The sequence below is a fragment of the Ammodytes marinus genome (genome assembly GCF_949987685.1).
Source record: "Ammodytes marinus genome assembly, chromosome: 13".
NCBI lineage: Eukaryota > Metazoa > Chordata > Actinopteri > Uranoscopiformes > Ammodytidae > Ammodytes > Ammodytes marinus.
The window spans coordinates 26,264,072-26,275,203 of record NC_137217.1 but is presented as its reverse complement, the minus strand read 5'-3'; the positions used below and the strand labels follow the sequence as shown (position 1 = coordinate 26,275,203).

General features: G+C 41.0%; 1 protein-coding gene across 2 annotated transcripts; it reads left to right on the top strand.

Annotated features, from left to right (window-relative positions):
• Positions 1-353: 353 nt before the first annotated feature.
• psmc4 (proteasome 26S subunit, ATPase 4) lies at positions 354-10,442 on the top strand. 2 transcript variants are annotated; one of them, XM_080040177.1, is made up of 11 exons: positions 354-404; positions 1,252-1,350; positions 3,613-3,799; positions 4,953-5,099; positions 5,463-5,572; positions 5,695-5,788; positions 5,986-6,153; positions 6,378-6,454; positions 9,486-9,654; positions 9,774-9,829; positions 9,966-10,442. In XM_080040177.1, exons 1-11 carry the CDS (start codon positions 372-374, stop codon positions 10,077-10,079), a joined length of 1,254 nt encoding a protein of 417 aa, XP_079896303.1. In that variant the 5' UTR covers positions 354-371; the 3' UTR covers positions 10,080-10,442. The 2 variants fall into 2 exon arrangements, with proteins under 2 accessions (XP_079896303.1, XP_079896304.1); XM_080040178.1 differs by lacking the exon at positions 354-404 and adding an exon at positions 415-564.
• The last annotated feature ends 690 nt before the right edge of the window (positions 10,443-11,132 follow it).

The window sequence follows — 11,132 nt, the reverse complement described above, 5'->3', positions numbered from 1 at the left end:
CACATGCCTGCCTGTGGTAAAGTTGTGTGAAAAAAAACAATGTTTAAAATAACCGTCTATTTTAACATCATAAACCATGTGCTGAGTTTTGCATAACTCAAACCCAAAACATAGTCATATAAACAGCTCAAATGGTCGGGTCTGACAGGATGTAGGTTTAGGCCTATACTTTGTAACAAATATGATCATACGTGGGGTTTTGTTTGTTTAAAATATTGCCCAAGACACATTTTAAAACCATTAGTTTGCAATGCAAAATGTATCTGCCATTTATTATAAAGTGCCTTCATCTTCTGCGATGAACTCCATTACCCATAAAACCTTCTGTCAACGTGCTACGTCATTACGTAATTCGGTAGGCATAATCCAACATGGAGGACATCGTAGCCGTTGAAAAGAGCCCGGTATGAATCAGTGAGATTGTTTCCTGTTTTGCACTAAAACTAGACAGAGTGTTTTTCTGGAAGGCATCTGTAAACATACTGTTTTGTGTGTTGCTCTCCGTGGATTTTCGGTCTTCATCTATTTTTTTACCATTTCATAGCTCGGGAACACTTCCGAAACGTAAACCTGCCAATTCATTCTCTCCTCGGTGTAGCTGCTATGTCATGCAAGTTAGCTGCTAGCATTAGCATGATGCGTTGTAAAAGTAGATACGATATTTTGTGAAACTACCACCCACCAAAGATTGATTTTAATCACGTGGAGGCTGTTTTAATTGTTAGCCGGTGCGTCGCAATTGGCTTAGAGTAGTTTTTTTTGCTTTTGTGAACTGTAAAAGTGAGATAGTCGTTGACTAGTTTCGAGCAGCTAAGCTAGCGTTTGTCTCTGTTAAATGCAAACATAGCTAACAGCCGAGCAGACTGTTGTTGTTTGTTTCGGTGTGGTTCTGTAAAATTGGGTTTTTGCTGTATTCTGTCCCATCAATATTACAACGTTTTTTTGGGGTGAAATACTGTACGATCCATATTGATATGTGATGTTAAATAAACGGAGTTTTCGGCTAAAATGTCTAAAAATAGCTAATTACCATTTTGACAGGTCTTAAAAACCACAACACCTTGTAATTAATGTTGAATGTGGTTGAATCCATTTCTCCATGAAATTAATTTTCCTTCATATCCTTACAGTTATTTGCCAGTATAGGTCACAATTCAAAATTGTCTGTAAAAGATATAAACTCCTGAAATGTAGCCAGTTGACCCTTGCAGAAACCCTGTCAATGTTTTTGTTGTATTTTCACCATTGCAGGAAGAAATGCCAGCAACACTGACCTCCAGACCCCAGACTGGGCTGTCCTTCCTGGCACCAGAACCAGAAGATCTTGAGGACCTTTACAGCAGATACAAGGTCTGGTACCTGCTCATAGATTTTGTGTTGAAAGCTAAAGCTTATCTAAAATCTGTCTTTTGGGTGTGACAAACTGTACACAGACAGTTGTGGTGTGCTTAAATTCGAATTCAAATCGGATTTCCACAGATGTGTGTGTTAAGTCCAGACAATCTAGTGAGTCGTTCAAATGCAATATCGGAGTGCCTTTTGCGTCACTGTCAGCCTCAAGGGAGTGTCTTCAGAGACAAAGCTGGGTGCTAGAAGCCCACAGAGCCTGACAAAAGTCCTGTGGCACATTTGGAAATTGGCCTGCCACCTTTCATCATCAAATGTCCCAGGCACAACACTCCCACCATTTACAGCTTTGTGGATGTTGAATGATTGCAGCTTTGAACGTCTCAATGTTCATCGGTCTCCTCCGTCGCCAAGTCTGTCTAATGCGGCAGCTAAAATGTTAAAATTGCAGCAGCTAAAATGTTAGTATGGCAAGATGATGTATCTTATACGCCAACTATGCTTTATTATGGGACAGCTCAGACCTAAATGTATCTCTTTAGTATAGTCCGTAAATACGCCACCTCAAGTTTAAAGTTTGAGAGCTCTGCAATGTGCTGTTGTCACGTAATTTACACACTGAGATTGAGTGGTAAAATATATTGATTCACCAATTTTAACTGTATTGAAGCCACTACGAGTAACTTTGTCCGTTGGCGGCTCCTTTGGACAAAAGCGGTAGTATTTTTACGACCCTGCTGTTGTAAAGCTGTTTTCTAGCTCGTGCCAGGCGTGCAAGTGTCAAATGGTTAGGGCGCCGCGCAATATAGTGCATGTCCGTATGTTGAAAGTGTGAGGGCATGGACTCTTTTCAGCTCCGTGAGAGTGGTTAGTGACACCGCATCAACTAATGCCAGTCAGTGCCACACACACCTGGTTGCAATGAGTTGATGCAGCAGTGTCACCTAACTAGTCTCACGGAGCTGCAAGACTCTGTCAGAAAGCGAATGAACGAGAGACAGGAGTTAGTATGGATCACAATGAGGTAATGTGTTTATGTTGTTGTAAATAACATAGATAGTAAATAATATGGATGTAGCATCCGGGCTGACCTCAGTTATTCACACGGCATCCAATAATCCTGGTTTGTGCGCGTCGCCATTTTGTGAGATTTTTACTCCGCCTCACGTCGGGGGGAGGGAGATAGCTGACGTATACCTCCAAGGCAAAGTGAGGGACAACGGGCGGAGAGCTGTCACTCAAGAGATCGCGCCAATACATTTTAACTTCCAAAAGAATAAAAACTAGCGTGGTCCAAAAAAATTCACCCCCCTCAGTGTTGTCATGAAAATATGACCTAAACATACAGACTAGAATGTTTTTTTAATCCAGGCCTGAAATAGGTTTAATAATGCTGTGAAAACGGCATGTTTAGAAATGGCTGTCTTCTGCATCCAGCCCCCAGTGGCACTTCCAGGTTACTACAGTTGTGGTCACTTCCTTATTGGATGCTGGTAAAAATCGCTGAGGTTGGGGCTTGGTAAATAATGACTTTCAGATGAATAATGGTAATCTGATGATGGTGAAGCAAAGCAAACTTTGTGTTAGTAGCCTACCGCTCATTCATTTAGGAGTAAACACTGCAGTCTAGTTCGCTCCCGTGACATTGTGTATACGTTGCTTGGCAACGTCCTCCTCCCGCCCATAGCCTATATCACTCTCCCTTTTAGCTTTTCTTCATTGCATTCTCTTTTTTTTTTGATGGTTCAGCCCCGTTATCAGTCATTATGACGACAAATAACTGTCTCAAACAAGGCTCCCGCTCCCCTCCCTCACCTAGAGGGATAGGCTTCTCAAATCGCGTGGCTGCGCCACACTGAAATCTGCGACCAATACGGATATGTGACCATAGAGCCTGCACGCGTAAACCGAAAATCGGACTGGGTGTGCGACCAGACCAAAAGCAGTAATAAAAACTATATAAAAACGTCTTTCTTTGCACTGATGGTCTCGTTTGCTGTTAAAGGTAATTTATGATTATCAGAGGAAACATGAGGCTGTTTTAAAGATATTTAAATGTTACTCGTAGCTGCTTTAAGCAACAGTTTATCATCTAAAGGGTTTTCCAAATGTTAGTTGTTTAAGCTGTATCCTCAACTCTTATGTCCACACACAAGCCACTAATTGTGTCATATCTCCTGCAAACAGATTACTAATACTATTTTAATCTTCAACCAGGTCTAAACCTTCTTTCTTTTTCTTCTCCTTGTTGTTTTGCGTTTGCAGAAGCTGCAGCAGGAGCTGGAGTTCCTGGAGGTGCAGGAGGAATACATCAAAGATGAACAGAAGAACCTGAAGAAAGAGTTCCTCCACGCTCAGGAGGAGGTGAAGAGGATACAGAGTATTCCACTGGTCATTGGCCAGTTCCTGGAAGCTGTTGATCAGAACACCGCAATTGTTGGCTCCACTACAGGTACCGTATAAAAGCTAAATAAAAGGCCTATTTGCAAAATACCAATAATAATTTTAAAGGGGCACTGTGTAATATGACATCATCTAGAAAGTTCTAGAATGCAACGCTCCCTGGGTAACCCCACCCCTTTTGAATAATAACAGAAGCTACAGTGGCCTTCAAGGACAAGAACAATTCTAAACAATGCACCTGATGACATTCCAAAAACATGGATTCCTCCATAAGACTTGCCTGCTCAATGTAGAAAATGTAATATTAATATTTGCAATTCTCCACTCAGGAGGATAATTCAGATTATTGGCAGACGTGATTTTACACCAATGAGGACATATTTATGAATGAGGATATTGATTTTAGCTAATAAATTACTTAAAATGTTACACAGTGCCCCTTTAAGTAATAATAACTTTGAGTTTGCACTAAAGGGTCTCAAGTCAAACAATGTATGCCAGACTATTTTACGCTAACCCAAGGTGGACCCATACATATTTATAAAATACACAGACCCAAGCCTGAACAGAGATGATTACAGTTGCGCAAGGAGATGTAATCTAAATTCAAACGTTATTAATATTCAGCTGCATGCATATATCCGTCGATGCTTTTATTTATTTATGTTTTTTGCCTTTGTCAGCTGTGCTCTTAAACTGTGACCAAGCAAATGTTTAATAAGACCTGTGGTAAGCTTCTGATAGATTTATTTCTTAAACGCAGACATGCCATTTTCATGGCATCATAGCTTTAAGACATTAGTATCTGTTGGTTCCTCTTATGTTCTGCCCTTTTCACTGATATTTTGGTCAAGATTTTAGTGTCACAATTTAATGTCAACTTAAATATTATGGGGGATGTTTTCTGCGGGTAATTCAATTCTAACTAGCAAGAGTTTAATGGGAAAAACACAATATTAGGCCTAAAAAACACAAATGTTGAGCATTAAAATAAGAAAAGCTGGGAATAAAAAATTTATGAAATGGCAGATGATGCTGACAAGCTGTATATTTAAATGCTTTATTGTGTTAGGGCTTTCAGAGTCTTTTGAGGGAAAACCTGGAAGAGATGTGCAGTCATATATTAATTATGTAGTGTAAAGCACATGTTTTAAATTTGTAATGAATACTGTTCCTGTGTTCCATCAACGTTCCTTTTTCAGGCTCCAACTACTATGTGCGCATCCTGAGCACCATCGACCGAGAGCTGCTGAAGCCCAACGCCTCAGTGGCCTTGCACAAGCACAGCAACGCCCTGGTGGATGTGCTGCCCCCTGAAGCTGACAGCAGCATCATGATGCTGACCTCAGGTAAAACACTCAGTGTTAGTCACTACCAGATGACTGCTTGACATGTTTTAATAGCCCCTCAACATAGACAACCACACTCATATCTGGAGACCTACTTGTTTCTACTGGTGTCACTGAAGATTGTATTTATAACTTGACTGCACTAAATGCCTGATCAGTTGGTCATCAATCTAATCCCTGTAAAAATACATAGATGTCATTTTCGTAGATGTAATGTTTATTATTCCGGCATATTTACATTGATGCTCTGCTGACATGTTGATTAATATGCACTGTCCTAATCAAATAAAACTAAACTAAACTAAACTATGTCTAAATAGCAAAGCTGATATATCTTTTCTTTTCAATGTGTTCTGCTTCCAGACCAAAAGCCAGATGTGATGTATGCTGACATTGGTGGTATGGACATTCAGAAACAAGAAGTTAGAGAAGCTGTAGAGCTGCCCCTCACACACTTTGAGCTCTACAAACAGGTCAGATATTCAAGAGAAATGTCACTTTTTTTATGTGGGTGAATATTTTTCACTCGGTGGGGGAAGTGGCATGACTTTGCTCTCTCAAATTCTTAATAACTGTGGTCCATTTCCTTTCTCAGATTGGTATTGACCCACCCAGGGGTGTCCTTATGTACGGACCTCCAGGTTGTGGTAAGACCATGTTAGCCAAGGCTGTGGCACACCACACTACAGGTAAGTCCTCCATATCAGAGTGTGGTAAGATACCAACAATAAGCCAGTTCTCCCTTTTTTATGTAACACAAGATTCACAACAATTAAAACAACACTTTTTACTAAAAGCAGTAGATCCTGTATTTTAGTTCTGAATCGTTAGTAAGGACAGAGTATGTACTGTTAACGTAATCTCTGTCCACTTTCTCTGTTCCCAGCGGCGTTCATCCGTGTGGTGGGCTCTGAGTTTGTTCAGAAGTATTTGGGTGAGGGTCCTCGTATGGTGCGTGACGTCTTCCGACTGGCGAAGGAAAACGCCCCTGCTATCATCTTCATTGATGAGATCGACGCCATCGCCACTAAGCGTTTTGATGCACAAACTGGAGGTATGAACATGTGGGACTTGCATGTAGACTTACTTTAAAAAGTCTGAAGTTCAAGCTCTGGAAAAAGGTTGGGGATTGTTATAGATGTTTTTATTTAGTCTTTTTTTTTTTATAAATGTAACTTTTTGGGACAAACTATATGTTTTCTTATTGAAGTTGTACTTTTTATTCATGGTAAAGAGTGTCCTTTGACCTTGTTTTCTTTTTCCTTTCTTCTTCTTCAGCTGATAGGGAGGTGCAGAGGATCCTTCTTGAGCTGCTCAATCAAATGGACGGCTTTGACCAAAACGTCAACGTCAAGGTTAGTCTAGTCTAGTCCACCTGTCTGAGAAAGCTCTTAACTTTTCCCCTGTGACTGAACCATCTCCGTGTATGCTGACTCATTGTGCCACCCATGGAGCTTGAGCTCAGTCTGATCAACAAAACCATCCATGCATTCACTTTTTGCCTTCTCCACTATGCCTTGTTTCTGTTCATCCAGCTGAGCAAGCACCAACATGCGTTATTTGGTCAATCTTTAAAGGCCCTGGCAACCCAAATCCACTAAATCCTTGTAACTATGTTATTTGGGGAGTAAAATCAGTGCTAATATGTATATGAAAGGTTTTAGGAATAGCTGCCAACCCCCCGCAAACATACTGTCATGTCAGTTGGTCAAGCATTTGAAAAATCCTGATTCGAATGTTGCCTCAGCTTAGAGCGAGCTATATCTTGGGACGTCACGCGAAGGATCTCTGTTCTAAAATGCATTGAGACGGCCATTTCGGATGTTTCCATGTATGGTAATGCTGTCACTTCCCTGTTCGCGTCTGCCTCGCGCCTTTATAGGTCCATGCTCGCGCTTCCCGCCACTGAAAGTGTTCCGGAAGGAAGGTAACCAATCACAACGGAGTGGGGTTTGCAAGAGGGGGGGAGGGTAGCGGAGATGGCCGATGCACAGGCGGAGGGAGCGGAGATTGCCAAAGCACACACACTCAAGTGTTGACAGGATGTGCTGGATCGCCAAAATAAGAGAAAGAGCTTCCCGAAAATCTACATAGTTTTTTGTGATGTGATTCGTGTCAGGTTGCTCTATAGCAGTGTAAAACAAGAAATTAAGACCAGAAAAGTAGTATAATAGGTCCTCTTTAAAGGCCCTGGCAACCCAAATCCACTAAATCCTTGTAACTATGTTATTTGGGGAGTAAAATCAGTGCTAATATGTATATGAAAGGTTTTAGGAATAGCTGCCAACCCCCCGCAAACATACTGTCATGTCAGTTGGTCAAGCATTTAAAAAATCCTGATTCGAATGTTGCCTCAGCTTAGAGCGAGCTATATCTTGGGACGTCACGCGAAGGATCTCTGTTCTAAAATGCATTGAGACGGCCATTTGAAAATTTCTGATTCGAACTTTGGCTTATGTCAATATCTTGGGACGTCACACGTTCTAAAAAACAAATATATACAATATCACTGGAGCCGCGCAAGAGATACAGACTGTCTCTTTGCGCCTGAGCCTATACTCACAGCCCCGTCTGAGCGAAGCAGCGCGCACCCCGGTGAAACACTGTGATGGTAACGTTCACAGTGACACCTCGCCGAGCCGCCGTGCAGAAAAACTATGTGGTTTAAGACTAAATGATCACCGGGGATTCCTGAACGTTAATGTTGTAGAGGGGACAGGCTTTCACGATCCGATTGTGTCCCGAGACCTGAGAGACATGTCTCCAAATTGCGCAGAAAAGCCACTGTCGATCGCTGCGCCGATTCATGCCTCTGACACGTCGACTCGCAACAAAAAAAAAAGTCAAGGCTTTGAATTCAGTGCTGGGGATGTGGAGATCTTTGGCCATTTCCCGTGCCTCTTTTTCCGCTCGACTCATCGTTCTCTATCCAAGCGCACACACCTCTGTCCGGCCGCATCTGAGTGCGCAGCTCGTGCTCCACCCGAAAATAAATAAATAAACACAAGTTGGACACAAGCCCAGCTGATGATCGCTCTGGTAACGGTCAGTCCATAACTGTACGCTGAATATTAGACCCCGAATATAAAACGACACGACTTTTTACGACATATTCCCAGGGGGAAACCCCGTTTTATAATCGGCCCAATACGGCATGTGTCACTGCTGCATGTAACAATAATGCATTGGTGATGCATTTTTTTTTATCAATGTAGCGAGTTATTATTGAAGTGCAGGCAGAGTTTTTTTTGGTCAGCACTCCCTTCTGAGAATATGTTTCTGCGGCTGCCTGTAGCGTAGGCTACTTCAACAGCGGGTCTCCACACTGTTGATCGTCTGGACAACGTTGGCCTGCATGCTTAGGATCCAACTGGCCGGCTGGTTTGAACTCATTTGATTGTCTTTTTTTATATTTTACTCCTTGTGCTCTTAATTCAAACCGCATATCGCATCAGCTCACGTGATGAGAAACATAATCAGACTCCGTTTTCTCTCTCTCTCTCTCTCTCTCTCTCTCTCTCTCTCTCTCTCTATTATTCCCACTCCTATCCTCAAAAACATTTGAAAATGCATATGTCTAAAATAGATAGCAGATTTTTTTGCAAGTTAAATGGGAAATAAACTAATAAGATATAACAATAAATATGAGACAGATATTTTTTATATATTTTCATTGTGACACTGACACCTGTTTCAATTAAATAGGTTGCGGTTGTAGTGGGAAAAAATATCCTACAACTAATTGCAAACCTATATAGGCCTAATAATAATAAGTTACTTTCTGCAAGTGATGTTGAGCTTGCGCTCTCAGCTGTGCCAAAGCATTCACCGTTGCTAGGGAAACCAGCTACCGTCGCAGCCCGTGCAGCAGTGTGAACTGCCAGTCAGGCTCGTTGTGAGCATGTGCAGCATTTTCAAGTTTGCGTCTCGTTGTGTGGTGAATCTTTTGTCTGAACTGGGTTTAACCTGCTCAGCACCGTGAGTGAGAGAACGTTCCCTTACAGAACGTTATTGGCCACGCCCACACCACCCTGCAAAATGTTCTAGACAGCAAAAAAGCAGTTTTTTAGACTAAATTTTATAATATTTATGAAAATACATTTTTAATTGGATGACTGTAAACAGCTTATAGAGAAACCCAACATTAATGTCATATATTTATGTCTGTGGGTTGCCAGAGCCTTTAAAACCTTAAATGCACATTTTACCCAGAACTATTTGCCAATAATATCAAGACTTGCACAAATAAATCTTTCAGTATAAAACGGGGATGGAAGTACATTTTTAGGAACCATGTTTTTTTTTGTTTGTTTTTTCTCAGGAAGACACTTTAGAAATGTCATTAATAAGTCCATGTTAACTGTACACCCCCCCTCCCACTCTTAGGTGATCATGGCCACCAACAGAGCAGACACACTGGACCCGGCCCTGCTCCGTCCTGGTCGTCTTGACAGAAAGATTGAGTTCCCCCTGCCCGACCGCAGGCAGAAACGTCTCATTTTCTCCACCATCACCAGTAAGATGAACCTCTCTGACGAGGTCGACCTGGAGGACTGTATCCTTGTTTTTCACTGACAAAATGTTTAAATGGTGTGTGTGTGTGGATGTGTTTGACAGGGTGAGAGGTTAAGTTTTTTCTATTTATAGAGCAAGTAATCCTTAACTAATGTACAGATGTGGCCAGACCAGACAAGATCTCTGGAGCTGATATCAACTCCATCTGCCAGGAGGTGAGCTATTTTATTTTAAACTTTTTTTTTTTTCTTCAAGCAGTTCAACATGTGAGTCTAAATGTATTCTAATCTAAATCTATAAATGTGTTTTTTGATTTCCCTCTTCCATCAATTCCTTCCTCTGCTATAATAGGCGGGCATGTTGGCGGTGCGTGAGAACAGGTACATCGTCCTGGCCAAAGACTTTGAAAAAGCTTACAAGACCGTCATCAAGAAGGACGAGCAGGAGCATGAGTTCTACAAGTAAAGAGAAAAAAAATACAACATCCTGGGAAGATAAAGGTGTCCAGACACTCAAGTTTATTATTGATTTACGTTTGTCTGTGTCTACAGTGTGTCTGTTGTGGATTTGCAGTCTCTGACTTGAATTGCTTTTTGAACTAAGTGTACTCACCGCAACACAAGGCCAAATGTCAAGATAAGCCCCGTGTCTCCAGCCTTGAGTAGATAACACTACCATGTTACTACCAGTGTTTTTTGTACAGGCACTCTGCTGGTTCTTATAAACACCTGCCCTGACCCTGTAGCTCTGATAGAACATTTGTATCTATGTGTACTCACTTAACAAGTCATAACTTTAAAAAATCCATTAAAGATGTTTTCCATATAAGCACAGTTTATAGTAATTTTTCTACCTTCAAATGTCTTTTAATTACAGATAATTAGTTATAAAAAACAAGACGTAATTGGGTTATGCTATTTCTCGTCATCAGCTGAATGATTACACTCGTAAAAAGAGAAATGTATTGATTAGTTGGTTGAAGGAAAATTAATTGGCTACTACTTTGATTTCTCGATTAATCCTTAAAGTCACTTTTTAAGCAAAACTAAAACATGAATATTGTCTGATTTTTCTTAGTCTTTGAGGATATTTAATTAAATATATTGAAGGTTTTTGACCTTTGGTCAGGTCAGAAGAATCAATTTGAATGAGTCAACTCTGTTTTGTGTGATGGATGTTTCTCACAAGGGTGGGGTGGAATACTTGAAGGAAATCATTACAGATATAATCAGTATTTATAAACTTAAGAAATTGTTAAAATTAACTATCTCTTACACACACATGAGAGTGTCATCTATGCCGGCTTCACATCACACCATCAGTCACACAGTTCATATCTGTTGTAAGACAGATTTAGTAACAGTTAGAATCATGATTACTTGAGGTTGTTGGCTGTCAGAAGCGGGATCCATACATGAGATAAAGATACTGTTTAGTGGATACACTCCTGCTAGTGTTTGGATCTTGGGACTGATAGAATCGACTCAAGTGGACGCCAGTGCTGGGCCGGCCTTCTCG

Bases quoted from the DNA above. Each gene is read 5' to 3' on its own strand.
- psmc4 (XM_080040177.1), top strand. From the start codon at position 372: ATGGAGGACATCGTAGCCGTTGAAAAGAGCCCG. The intron at 3,800-4,952 runs GTACCGTATAAA...TTCCTTTTTCAG, and splicing joins AATTGTTGGCTCCACTACAG to GCTCCAACTACTATGTGCGC. The intron at 9,830-9,965 runs GTGAGCTATTTT...CTGCTATAATAG, and splicing joins TCAACTCCATCTGCCAGGAG to GCGGGCATGTTGGCGGTGCG.